The 12,133-nt window shown below is 42.2% G+C and overlaps 1 protein-coding gene across 2 annotated transcripts in view; it reads right to left on the bottom strand.

Moving 5' to 3' along the window:
* rev3l (REV3 like, DNA directed polymerase zeta catalytic subunit) overlaps positions 1-12,133 on the bottom strand; it is a gene marked incomplete at its 3' end in the record, with an annotated part of 111,079 nt that overhangs the window by 35,537 nt on the left and 63,409 nt on the right. For both annotated transcript variants that reach the window (XM_083933997.1, XM_083933996.1), the window contains exons 8-11: positions 10,710-10,794; positions 4,726-4,868; positions 2,845-2,973; positions 894-1,131 (exon numbers count right to left, since the gene is read on the bottom strand). In XM_083933997.1, coding sequence (XP_083790123.1) covers positions 894-1,131; positions 2,845-2,973; positions 4,726-4,868; positions 10,710-10,794 — 595 coding nt within the window. The remainder of the gene's footprint in view (positions 1-893; positions 1,132-2,844; positions 2,974-4,725; positions 4,869-10,709; positions 10,795-12,133) is intronic.

Genomic DNA, 12,133 nt, shown 5'->3' on the forward strand with positions numbered 1-12,133 from the left:
TTGTCCCCCTCTCCCTCTTCCCCCGCGCCCCAGCCCCGTTTGTACTCACACTGCCAGGGCCTCGGCCAATGCTTCTTGCTGTCCATATGTCATCACGCCGTAACACGTCACACGCATTGATCGCATGTGTGTGGCTTTGTTTACAAATCTTTCCGTAGACCTCGGAGTTTTTGTGAGTCTTGTCGACTGTTTTTGAATATTTTCATCCGACCAAATCTGCAGTAAACACTCCACCTCCGCATTACACCAACGTGAACCTTTCACCGCCATTGTTGTTGTTGTTAAATGTCCGCGCATGGTCCGTCCTTCTATTTTCTATGTCCGAACAGGCGCACATACTGCTACGCACGCTCGTGCTCGTACATGTGCAAACGGCTCTGCTAAAGCCCACCTCTTTCAAGTGGGCCGTGGACGACCCGCTGTTATGCGCGGAACGGGTGCACTCACACTGCTTAAAGGTACTAGGCTTTAGCTGAAAAAACGGTTTTGGCCCGGGACAGAAGGACAGTGTGAGTGCGCCCTTACTTCAACATTTTGGCTTTTTGGCTTAAAATGCATTATTACATATTTATAAAGAGTGAGACTACGATATCTGGATGTGTACGTGGACTGGTCATGTCTGATATCTGATGAGTGAATTCTGTCAGTATCTGCACCAGCTTCCGGATCGGACTGGTCCCAACTCTACTCATCACATTACAGTGGCAGGTTTTACCACTGTATACATTCATTTGTTTTCCATTTGTAAAGTTTGTATTCTGTCTATATTTGTTATTAAACTGAGCTGTTTCAACTAAAAGGGAAACCTTGTATTAGATGAACAACTAACTGATGGTTCTAAAAATCTTAATTTCAATGGATTTTTCAGTACAATACAACAGAGACAAACGTGCCTTGGTAAAGGTGAGTCCTCAGGAGGCTTGTTGTCCCACCGCTGTGACATCATCACGCTGAGTTCGGCCTCTTCCTTGTCCAGCTCTGGCTCCGCCTCCTCCTCATCACTGTTGCAGTGGTAGCTCCTGGTACCAGGAAGTGACTGGGAGTGGGAATTCTGCCAAGTGGGGGTCCTGCAAAAACCATCATTCTCCAGTCCTGCCAGCAAATCGATGAAGGCTTGATCTTGGCTGCTGTCTGCATAGACAACAGCAAAACATTTAAAAGACATTGCATCACTTAGCTGCAAGCAACAACTTTAATCTTGGAACCAAATGAATCAGTTCAATCAAAGCAAAGAAATGTCTGACTGAGTGGCGTTATAACCAAGCAGTGTGATGTGTGTGGAGCTCTGTGTGGTTCTACTGTAGCAGCCTGGTTATGTATTTAGACAATTTATTGCAGAGAAACACTGTTTATGTACCGTTTTGTTCCTTATAATAACTGATTCCATTGTGATTTGATTCAAATAAAAAGAAAAAATTAAAAAATCTTAAAACCAGGATTAAAGGCTCAGTAGGCAGCTTATTTCTGGCAGTATTAGGCAAAAACTTCCATAATAACCTTGGGGATGATGTAAATTAAGTGATGTGAGAGAAGATCAGACCTCTGCCTCTCTCCTAGGCTGTTTAAAGCCTGCAAAGAATCTAACTCGTGACGGAAAACTTTGACCAATCACAGAGCAGCTGAGATAGCAGGCCCTGTGATTGGCTGTTCTACTAAAGCAGATGCGCGTTCACGTCTTTTCAGTGGAAACCCAGTCTGCAGCTGATGATCGGACAGGAAAGATTGCGATTCCACGGTTGGAAACAGCCGCGTTCAGTGCAAAACAATCAAAGAAGAGGAAGACAGATTTGTCAAAAAGGGACTCTGAGAGTCAGAGAGTCTGACAACAAATGCGATAAAACAAGTATAAATATCAGCGTTGTGTTTCAAGGATGGAGAGAAGTTCAGGATAACATTGGTTTGAACTTGGACTCGGAGCTCACTGTTCTTCTCTTGGACAGGTAAACTGCTCAATGATTGTTCCTCTAACAGCTACAGTTGCTGTGATGAGGATTTGGTTGTGTGGACTGAGTTACCATGGAAACACCCTGGTCCGAGCCCATAACGCATTGTCAGAGGTTGCTAATATGTTAGCCTCCAAAGGCATACGGCTGCTGCTAATACAAGCTCAGGGTTATGTTGCTACATTAGAGTCCTGAATCAAACTATTCCACCTTAAACGTCTTCTCACACCTACAAGTTTGCCAAGAGTGACAGAAAATTCATTTTAACAATCAGGATCGGGGGGATGGAAATGAGTGAGGCGTAAGCATACTGACACAGGTGAACATATTAGTGAAGTTAGTTCTCCATTTCAGTCGCCCCGGCCGTCTGTGAACTAATTCAGCACTTGTCAGTATTGCCTAAATATAAATATTATTTACTATCGCTCATGTCTTACCTGAGACATTATGGAGGATAACGAGAAAAAAAGAAGCTTTGGCAAGTGTGCGATTGCCTCGGCAGGGACTGTCGTGCATCAGATGCCTGTGCTTGTCTGGTGGGAAGAGCTTGGGTCAGAGCTGAGGAGATGAGACCTGGGTAGACTCAACAATCACCTATTTTCTAGTTTTCCTGCCTACTGAGCCTTTAAGTCAAGCAACAACATTCAAGCAGAAAAAAACCCAACTTCATTTAAGATGCCATCCAAGAGATAAAAAGGTTGTTGAGACATGACAGACAGTGTGATGAGAAAGAAAAAAAGGACTTGGATTCTTGAAAACATGAGCATTTGTGAAACTAAAAAACAAAGAGTAATGAACAAATAAGCCAATTTAGCACATAAAGAGAGCTTGACATAAATGTACATTTTAAAGAGAGAGAGAGCAGACTAGAGCTGTGCATGGATCCACGTGGCTACAGTACCTAACAGGGGTGAGTGGTTGGATGTCTGGGAGAGCGGGAGGAAGGTCTGACTGTTCTCCAGGAGACTCAAGATGGCCTCCTCATCAATGACAGCCTCCTCGGGGATTTTACCACTGCTCCTCACAGAGTCTGGGATGGGGGACAGGAACACAACAGAACTGTTAGCGTCACTGAGACATCTCACAAAGGTCAAAATGTGACCTGCTAAAGACGAGGCAAGGCTGGTTTTTAGCCTAGCCAATCACCAGAAATGTCTTTTGCTACTGAAGCAGTTTTAGATCACTTGTCACAGTGAGGAGTCAGTAGTCAATGACCATTTAAAGCAGTTATTTAAATCTGTTTTTAAAAAGTTGTGAAGCACCACAACCACAAGAGGTCTTTGAGCATGGAGTCACACATGTGCACAAAAAATATAAGGCTGATGGGTCACAAACACACAAACACTCCCTCCAGGCTTAAGCCCGCTGGAGATACTGGACATTAAAGGGACAATTTGGCTTTCTGGAAGTGTGGTTGTATGAGGTTCAAATCCATAGTCAAGGTACTCCTGTCTGCTTCTCCAAACTGGCGGCATGCTAACCGTTATCTACTGTAGGTAACACACTTTTTACTTAAGCTAATTATGATGGCAAGGCAATCCGGCTCTAAAGATGTGACGTAACGTCTCTCAAAATATGATTTCTGGGTCCAAGCACACCACAGTGCCGGGTTCCCTGTTTGAACAGATCTGAGTAAAACAAACAAACAAACAAACGTAATTGTCATTTTACCTATTTCTTATCAATGAATGAAAAAGATGTCTAACTGAAGAAAGAGGTGATCGTAATTGTTCACGTGTTCGGCCGTTGTGCTGGTTTTATTTCAACGGAGAGTATGGACCCGGAAATCATATTTTGAAAGGGTGTTAAATCAGACTTAACAGCCAGATAGTCTCTTAATCAGCAGTGAGAGAAGGCAAACCTTCATATGGTCTCTCTGTATTATAAAGTGAATGGTAAATGCTGAATAGCTCCTTTCTAATCTTCTGACCGCTCAAAATGCTTTTGCACTACTTGTCACATTCCCACTGATGGTATAGGCTATCTGCTCATCATCTAATCTAAGCATTCACACCACATTCACACTCCCATGCACAACACGTTGAACAATTGTGTCTTGCCCAAGGACACTTAGATAACTGCTGATACTAATACCTGCGGCATCGAGGACCAGCCTCTTTACATGGGCCGACTGCTCTAACCACTGTGCCACCGGCCGCCCCGGTAAAGGATATTTTCTGTTTGTGTAAGGTGAATTTACGGATCAAAGGCCCAATTTCAGGAGCCTGGTCCATATTCAACAGAAGGATCCAGAGGAAAAAGAGTTAGTGGGCGGCTTGATCCATAGCTGCTCATCTCATCCGTGGAAGCCTCCATGTTGTTTACACTGAACAGTCTCTTCTTGTTTCGTCACTTCACCTCAAAACCATCACTGATTGGTTCGGTCGCTGGTCAAACTTCTCCAAATTTTCTACGTTTCACATTACCAGACTGATCTGAGAGTAAAATACAATGGTGCTCAGAGATCAGGATGGACTCGTGAGGCTACCCACACTGAGCCACAGCCATCATTAATGAGTGAGAGGCTGTAAACAGAATTACTTATATTTCTTACCCCACTTTGTTTTTTGACAATCTCACATCAAGGTCCATTTAATACTGACAGACACAGTAAAAAGCTCCACAGCAAACTGATTATAAATATCTGAATCCATTTGTGTGTGTGTTCAGGAAAACAGTTCACTCCTGTGGGACTTTCTTGATAAACTCTCCAGTACAGAAACTCTATTTCAGCATTTCACTAGCACAGTTTTCATGCATCCAAGTAGTAAGCTTTCCTCACCTGGCTGTGAGTGTCTGTGCACCTCCACAGCATTAGCGAGGGTACACGACAGTCCCTCAGGGGTCAGGGGTTCAGAATGGAGAGTCATTTCCGCAAGAGGATCCTCTTGGTCCTCCCCGTCGCTAACAGGCGAACTTTGTGTCCTGAGCAAATAAAGACACAAACTGAAGCCATTTCTGCATGATGATCATACCTGCCATAACAACACATTTTATAATTCTTTCTTTCTTTATAAATTATTTGACGAGGCCCTAAGGCTCAAGGATACCGGGAACAAACATAACTATTAATTGCAACACAGAAAACACAAACTCTGATTCATTGATAACTACAATCGCCTTGTAGTTGCATACCTGCACCAACCACTCAATTTGCAGTTTAAACTGTCCAGACGTCCATTGTATATGCAGTGAAGACTTAATTTAATTTAATTAATATTAAAAATAATATGAATTAATTTCTTATTAGTATTTAGTGTATCCTAGCTTTTCTAGACCCTGTCAGAGGTAGTTGGGGGTAAAAAATAACGTTAAAATGCTCTGAGTGCACTATTTGGGGTTGCTCCCCAGTCCAGAAAAGGATGCACTAACTTTTGCTAACCTGTCAGAAGCCTAATAGTAATAATTGGAAATCAACAACCGCCTTGTCATGTCCGCTGGATTAGAGACACCCTTTATTTCCTTAAATCGGAGAAAATCAGACTGTCTTCATCTGGCTGCTCCAGTGCATTTGGGAAATCATGGGGCCCATTCCTACATTCTGTTAAGATGACAGATCTTCCACTCAGCCCTGACTGGAGCAACTTAGAGGGGTAGTTATGTTATTTCTGTTGCGTTGAGGGTCACATGCTGCTACTCTGATTTAGGATGTCTGTTACTATCCCAATTGCAGTTTATTATAACCTGACTGATGTGCTGGTGTTTCTCTCTTTTTCTCCCAATACTTCAATGACCGCTTGTTTGTTTTTTCTTTAAGAAAAATGGCTAATTCACTCTTTGTAATTGTTTTAATACAATTGCACTCTAAACCAAATAAAGAAGTTTGAGAAAAAAAGGTATTTAGTGTAAATCATAAATGAGTCATAGAATGTGGTCTAGAACTACTCTATATGGAAAGTGTCTTGAGATAACTGTTGTTGTGATTTGGCACTGTAGATAAAATTGAATTGAATATACCAAAAAAGCACAGAGATCAAACACATGCAGTACATGAGCACCAGCAGTGCAGTCAGCCTGGCTGTTACCTGAAGCACACAGTAGAGGACCTCCTGGTATCTGACCCCATGCGGTCATGTTTTATTAGCATCCATTTACTGCGGGTCTTAATCAGGGGAAGTGCTCTGTTTACTCTGTGTATGTACACAGAGGTGCTGTGTGACGGCTGTGTACAGCTAAGTGGTGTGTGTCTGTGTGTTGGAGAGAAACCATGAATGAAAAACAGGCAGGCAGCCAACTCCGGCTTTGTATCCCTCCAGATTGCTCTCAGCTACAAATGGCCTATCACGCGCCCATACCCATGCTGCCCTACTGCATCGCCTAGCAACTCACCACTTAGTGACTCTGAAATACTGAAATGTAGACCAGGAAGACGGCTGCCACTCACAAGTAGAACCAATTTCACAGTAACAGTCATAAAAAAAGAAAAAATGACTATCATGTTAGGTACTACTCCAGAACTGATCTCAAGCCGGTATAGAAGGAGGATTTTCACATCTGATTAAATAGGCATGCATGGGCAACATTTAATGAAAAGATGAATTCAAGCTTCATTGTGATCAAACGCCCTGAGAACACAGTGTGGATGGACAGGTGAAGCTGCAGAACATTATGTCTGAGCCCAGCAGCAGCAGCAGCAGCAGCAGCAGCAGCAGCAGCAGCAGCAGCAGCAGCAGCAGCAGCAGCACAGAGGAATACGGTAAGCCCTCCTGTGTAATCAGTACATATAGAGAGACAGCAGTGGCAGAAGACAAACGCTGTACTGTGTTTACTGAGAAGTCCGAGCCACATGGCCCCCCTTTACTCACTGTAAATGATGAATGAGCTTAAGGCTTCTCGCTCTACATGTTAAATCCAACCAGGTAGAGAGCCTGTTAAATGATGGATGATTTTCAGAGGTGATGACTGATGAAAACATGGCTGTAAACATATGAAGTCAACCTTTTTGGAGTCTTTATCAGCTGACATCTTGCTGCTATTCCAATGTCTGTCGTTAGGATGAGATTTCACTGCAGTCTCATTGTCATTCAGACAGTTTGTTCGGCAGGGCTGTGTGAGGAAAGGGCTCCAGAGAGTCGGCGTGCACGTGCCACTGTCTGGCTGTCTCTTAATTAGGCTGCTAGCTAACGACTTTAAAGGCGATGAGGGAGCCAGCCTCGCAGGTGTCAGGAGATTACTGCGGCGATTAACACATTTTGCTACCAAGCCACGCCCCCCACGCTGCCTTTACTGGCTCTGTTTTGATGTGAGATTGTGAATGATGGTTCTGAGGAGGGATGAATAGAAGAGAAAGGAAAGATACCATTCTGCAGCATATCACTGCACTGAGGCAACAGAAAGCATTTTACATGTTGTAACATCTTGGGGTGGGAGCATACTTACATAAGATTATTTCAACACTGGTTTTTGTCATTTACCATTTGTTGCTTCAATGCAACGAGTCAAGTCAAATAAAGTCCTTCTTATTTATATAGCCCAACATCTCAAAAGGTAAAGCTACCACAAAAAAAACTTTAATGGTGAAAAACGAGGATTGTGCAGATGTTTTTGTTGTATACTTAGGTTCACTGGAAGTAATGGACACAGGTTTATTTTATTGTTTGGTCCTTGACCTGGAGGATAATTTTGAACAGAAGAGTGACTTCCCGCGAAGGTTTCCATTTTTCTACTAAGTACTGGACATTTAAGCTCTACAGACATCTAAAAACAAAGAACAATCTCACGATTTTGTTTAACTGGTCAGAACTATGCAACAAGGGAAGGGTTTGTTTCTCCTGTATTAGCTTCTCTGCACTGGCTACCTGTAAAATCTAGAATAGAATTTAAAATCCTTCTTCTTACCTACAAAGCTCTTATTGGTCAGGCTCCGTCGTATCTTAAAGAGCTCATAGTACCGTATTACCCGACTAGATCGCTGCGCTCTGAGAATGCAGGGCTACTTGTCGTTCCTAGAGTCTCCAAAAGTAGAATGGGAGGCCGAGCCTGTGTTAATTCTGTGGATGCTTGCATCCCTGGGACTGTCTGTCTTTCTGTCTATCTGTCTGTCATTCTCTCTTTCTCTGTCTACCAACCACATGAAGACAGATGTCCGTCCTCCATATTGTGGTTCTGTTGGACTCGGTCTGTTAAAAGGAAGGTTTTTGTTACCACTGTGCACACAAGATTCTTGTATAAAAACTGTATATTCATTCATTCATCTTCAACCGATTATCCCGGGGTCGGGGTCTTCTGGGGTGCTGGAGCCGATCCCAGCTGACATCGGGCGTAAGGCGGGGCACACCCCGGACAGGACGCCAGTCCATCACAGGGCACATAGAGACGCACAATTAACCTAACACATGCATGTCTTTGGACTGTGGGCGGAAACCGGAGTACCCGGAGAAAACCCACGCAGACACGGGGAGAACATGCAAACTCCGAACCTGTGACCTTCTTGCTGTGAGGCGACAGTGCTAACCACTACACCACCGTGTAGCCCTAACTGTATATTGATATAATTATTATTAAGATTAAAAATGCTGTGACTTGTTGCTGCTCATGGTCTGTATAAATCATAATTAAGTTATAGAGTGTGGTCTTTACCTACTCTATATATAAAGTGTCTTCTGGGCTTCTACACATTTTCCATTTCAAATTTCCAGACTTCTCTTTTTGATCAATATTAAACATCTGAATACCAATTGTTAGATGCTTATTATGTAAATAAAATGTTTTAAAATCCAACTTTAACACATATGTTAAATTCTGACTATCTATGCCATTATGTTGGCAAGTAATTACAAGACATTTTTACATACGTATTGTAGCGCATATAAGTGAATGAACTCAACACATAGCATTTTATTCCAGCTAAATGCGAAAAGAGTGAAATGAATAAGTATGAACCTGTAACTCTACAGACAGGAACAGTAGAGATGGAGAATTAAATGAATAACTGTGAACCTGTAACTCTACAGACAGGAACAGTAGAGATGGATAATTAAATGAATAAGTGAACCTGTAACTCTACAGTCAGGAACAGTAGAGATGGATAATTAAATGAATAAGTGAACCTGTAACTCTACAGACAGGAACAGTAGAGATGGATAATTAAATGAATAAGTGAACCTGTAACTCTACAGACAGGAACAGTAGAGATGGAGAATTAAATGAATAAGTGAACCTGTAACTCTACAGACAGGAACAGTAGAGATGGAGAATTAAATGAATAAGTGAACCTGTAACTCTGCAGACAGGAACAGTAGAGATGGAGATGGATTAACCAGGAACTACAGAATAACGCCTGAGTGGGCTTGGAAGGCAGTAGCAGGTATAATGCTGAAATGGCACACTGATTAACAATCAATGGCACTACATATCAAAAAGGCTGCCGATTCTTGTTTTAAAGTGTCAAAGATGTGATGGAGGACAGTGAGTTTGAGGGCAGTGACAGGGAGGGAGGATGGATCCACGAATCAGATTTACGAGGCGGTTCTGTACTTGTTCAGGACTAACAAAAACCACATTGTCTAGGCCTTAATAGATCAATGCAGTAGAGGGTTATGAGATTAAGATTGAGAAATAGCATGAACTAGAGACCACGGGATCACATCAGCCGCGATGCCCAATGAGGCCAGGCCCATTTTCAAACTCTGCCTTTATTTTGATCTCACCTCCACACCCTTAGGTGTTAGACCGACATATAAACACCTGGCAGGGTACTTAAATCTGCCTCTGTGGTAGGCCACACTACACTAGTGTTGTGAAAACAATACCAGCATTAGCTGGTAAGAAAAGTCTCTGTGACAGAGGGTTGGGCTGAAAACAACAAAGATAAGAAGATGAAAAGAAAAGGGTAAACCCGAAAAGAAATGAGATATTCACAGCAAAGCCTGCAGTGCAAAATAAGACCTGAGAATACAGAGGCAATAATAGTGATGCGTAAGACAGCAGAAAGGAAGTGACAGGCAGTGTGAGTATTAACAGAGAGGGGACTGAGACAGTCAGGCAGTGGGAGAGCTGAGAGCGGCCAGGGAGCTCTCTCTGTGTGTGTGTGTATGTGTGTGTGTGTGTGTGTGTGTGTGTGTGTGTGTGTGTGTGTGTGTGTGTGTGTGTGTGTGTGTGTGTGTGTGTGTGTGTTGTGTGTGTGTGTGTGTGTGTTCCAAAAGCCCACACTGCTCTCCCCTTTCGTCTCTGTTCCTGATAATAGAAGTTAGTGAATAGAAGTCATCTGGATCTGATGCAGAGGAACGCATGGCTGCCGAGCCAACTGTACTTTTATTTATAACAGGAAATACTTTCCGCCTGTACATCGTGGGAGTGGGAGGGAGGGAGGGCGTGTGGCCTCATTGACAAACCCTTTCTCTGCACTACACCCGTTCTGTCTCCACCCCCTCACTACATCTGTTCTGACTTCACTTTCTCCATCCCTCCTTCCCATGTCCTCCCAGCCCTGCTGTCACTGCCTCCCTCTCTGCCCTGAGAGGAAAGGAGTTGGACAATGACACTGGCATTAGGCTAAGCAGCAGAGGGGACCTTAATACATGCAACAGCTTCCTTACAGCGATATAAACAATCAACAATGAATGTGGTCTGAGTCTGCAGGTCACTGATGGTACTTGAAGCATCCTTTGCTTGGTTTCAAACATTGTTTCTCTCTTTCATAAGTTCCAGCTTCTTGACAGCAACTCAGGTTTTCGTAGGACAACTGTTCAGCAATGACTTTCAGATAGAATTTGTCCTGTAACACCCTGTGAGCCCATGAGACTGTCAGAAGGATGAGGAACTTACACGTCAAACTCAATCTCCTTCAGAATCTCCTTGAACCTCTTCATGAAGATTTTCTCGCTCTCCGTTGAAGTGACAAGCCCACGATCTGGAAAACATCAGACAAACTTTTTCAATAGTGCGTTCATCATTTCCTGGAAACTATCTGCTCTAAGATTCCAGAGTTTTTCTGGACTTCAAATTCTTAACTACAATTACACATTGTGGTAACCAAAGACTATTAAGTATGCCAGAAGTGGCGTTCTATCACTTCATTTTAACAATAACATAGGACTGGGTGTAATTCCACATAACACGACTGAACAGCACAATCTTTAAAATGTGTCATTCTGTATTTTCTGTAGAAACTAATCTCTGAGACCTGGACAGTTACACTTCCTCTCTCTACACTTTTACACCAAGGAACCTTGAGTGCACATTTAAGCAAACACATTTCATCAAAACTAAGGAGACTGGCCTGTCATTGTTTTCCACCCTGTGTCCATGACAGATCCCTGTGTGTGTGTGTGTGTGTGTGTGTGTGTGTGTGTGTGTGTGTGTGTGTGTGTGTGTGTGTGTGTGTGTGTGTGTGTGTGTGTGTGTGTGTATGGGGGGGGGGGGGGGGGGGGACGACGACTCACAGTTGGAATGATTAAAGTCTGGTTAGAGGACAAAGTTGTGTCAACAATCACACGGATATTTAAGGATGGAAGGAAATGCAACAAAACAAGGAATCAGAATCTTTTTGTCATTGCACATAGTACAATGAAAATCAATACTGTAGTAAGACTATACTGTAGTAAGACTATACTGTAGTAAGTCTATACTGTAGTTACTTTATACTGTAGTAAGTCTATACTGTAGTAAGACTATACTGTAGTAAGTCTATACTGTAGTTACTTTATACTGTAGTAAGTCTATACTGTAGTTACTTTATACTGTAGTAACTTTATATTGTAGTAAGTCTATACTGTAGTAAGTCTATACTGTAGTAAGTTTATACTGTAGTACGTCTATACTGTAGTTACTTTATACTGTAGTAAGTCTATACTGTAGTAAGTCTATACTATAGTACGTTTATACTGTAGTTTCTTTATACTGTAGTAAGTCTATACTGTAGTACATCTATACTGTAGTTACTTTATACTGTAGTAAGTCTATACTGTAGTAAGTTTATACTGTAGTAAGCCTATACTGTAGTTACTTTATACTGTAGTAAGTCTATACTGTAGTAAGTCTATACTGTAGTACGTTTATACTGTAGTACGTTTATACTGTAGTAACTTTATACTGTAGTAAGTCTATACTGTAGTTACTTTATACTGTAGTAAGTCTATACTGTAGTAAGTCTATACTATAGTACGTTTATACTGTAGTTTCTTTATACTGTAGTAAGTCTATACTGTAGTACATCTATACTGTAGTTACTTTATACTGTAGTAAGTCTA

Source organism: Echiichthys vipera (genome assembly GCF_963691815.1).
Source record: "Echiichthys vipera genome assembly, chromosome: 19".
NCBI lineage: Eukaryota > Metazoa > Chordata > Actinopteri > Perciformes > Trachinidae > Echiichthys > Echiichthys vipera.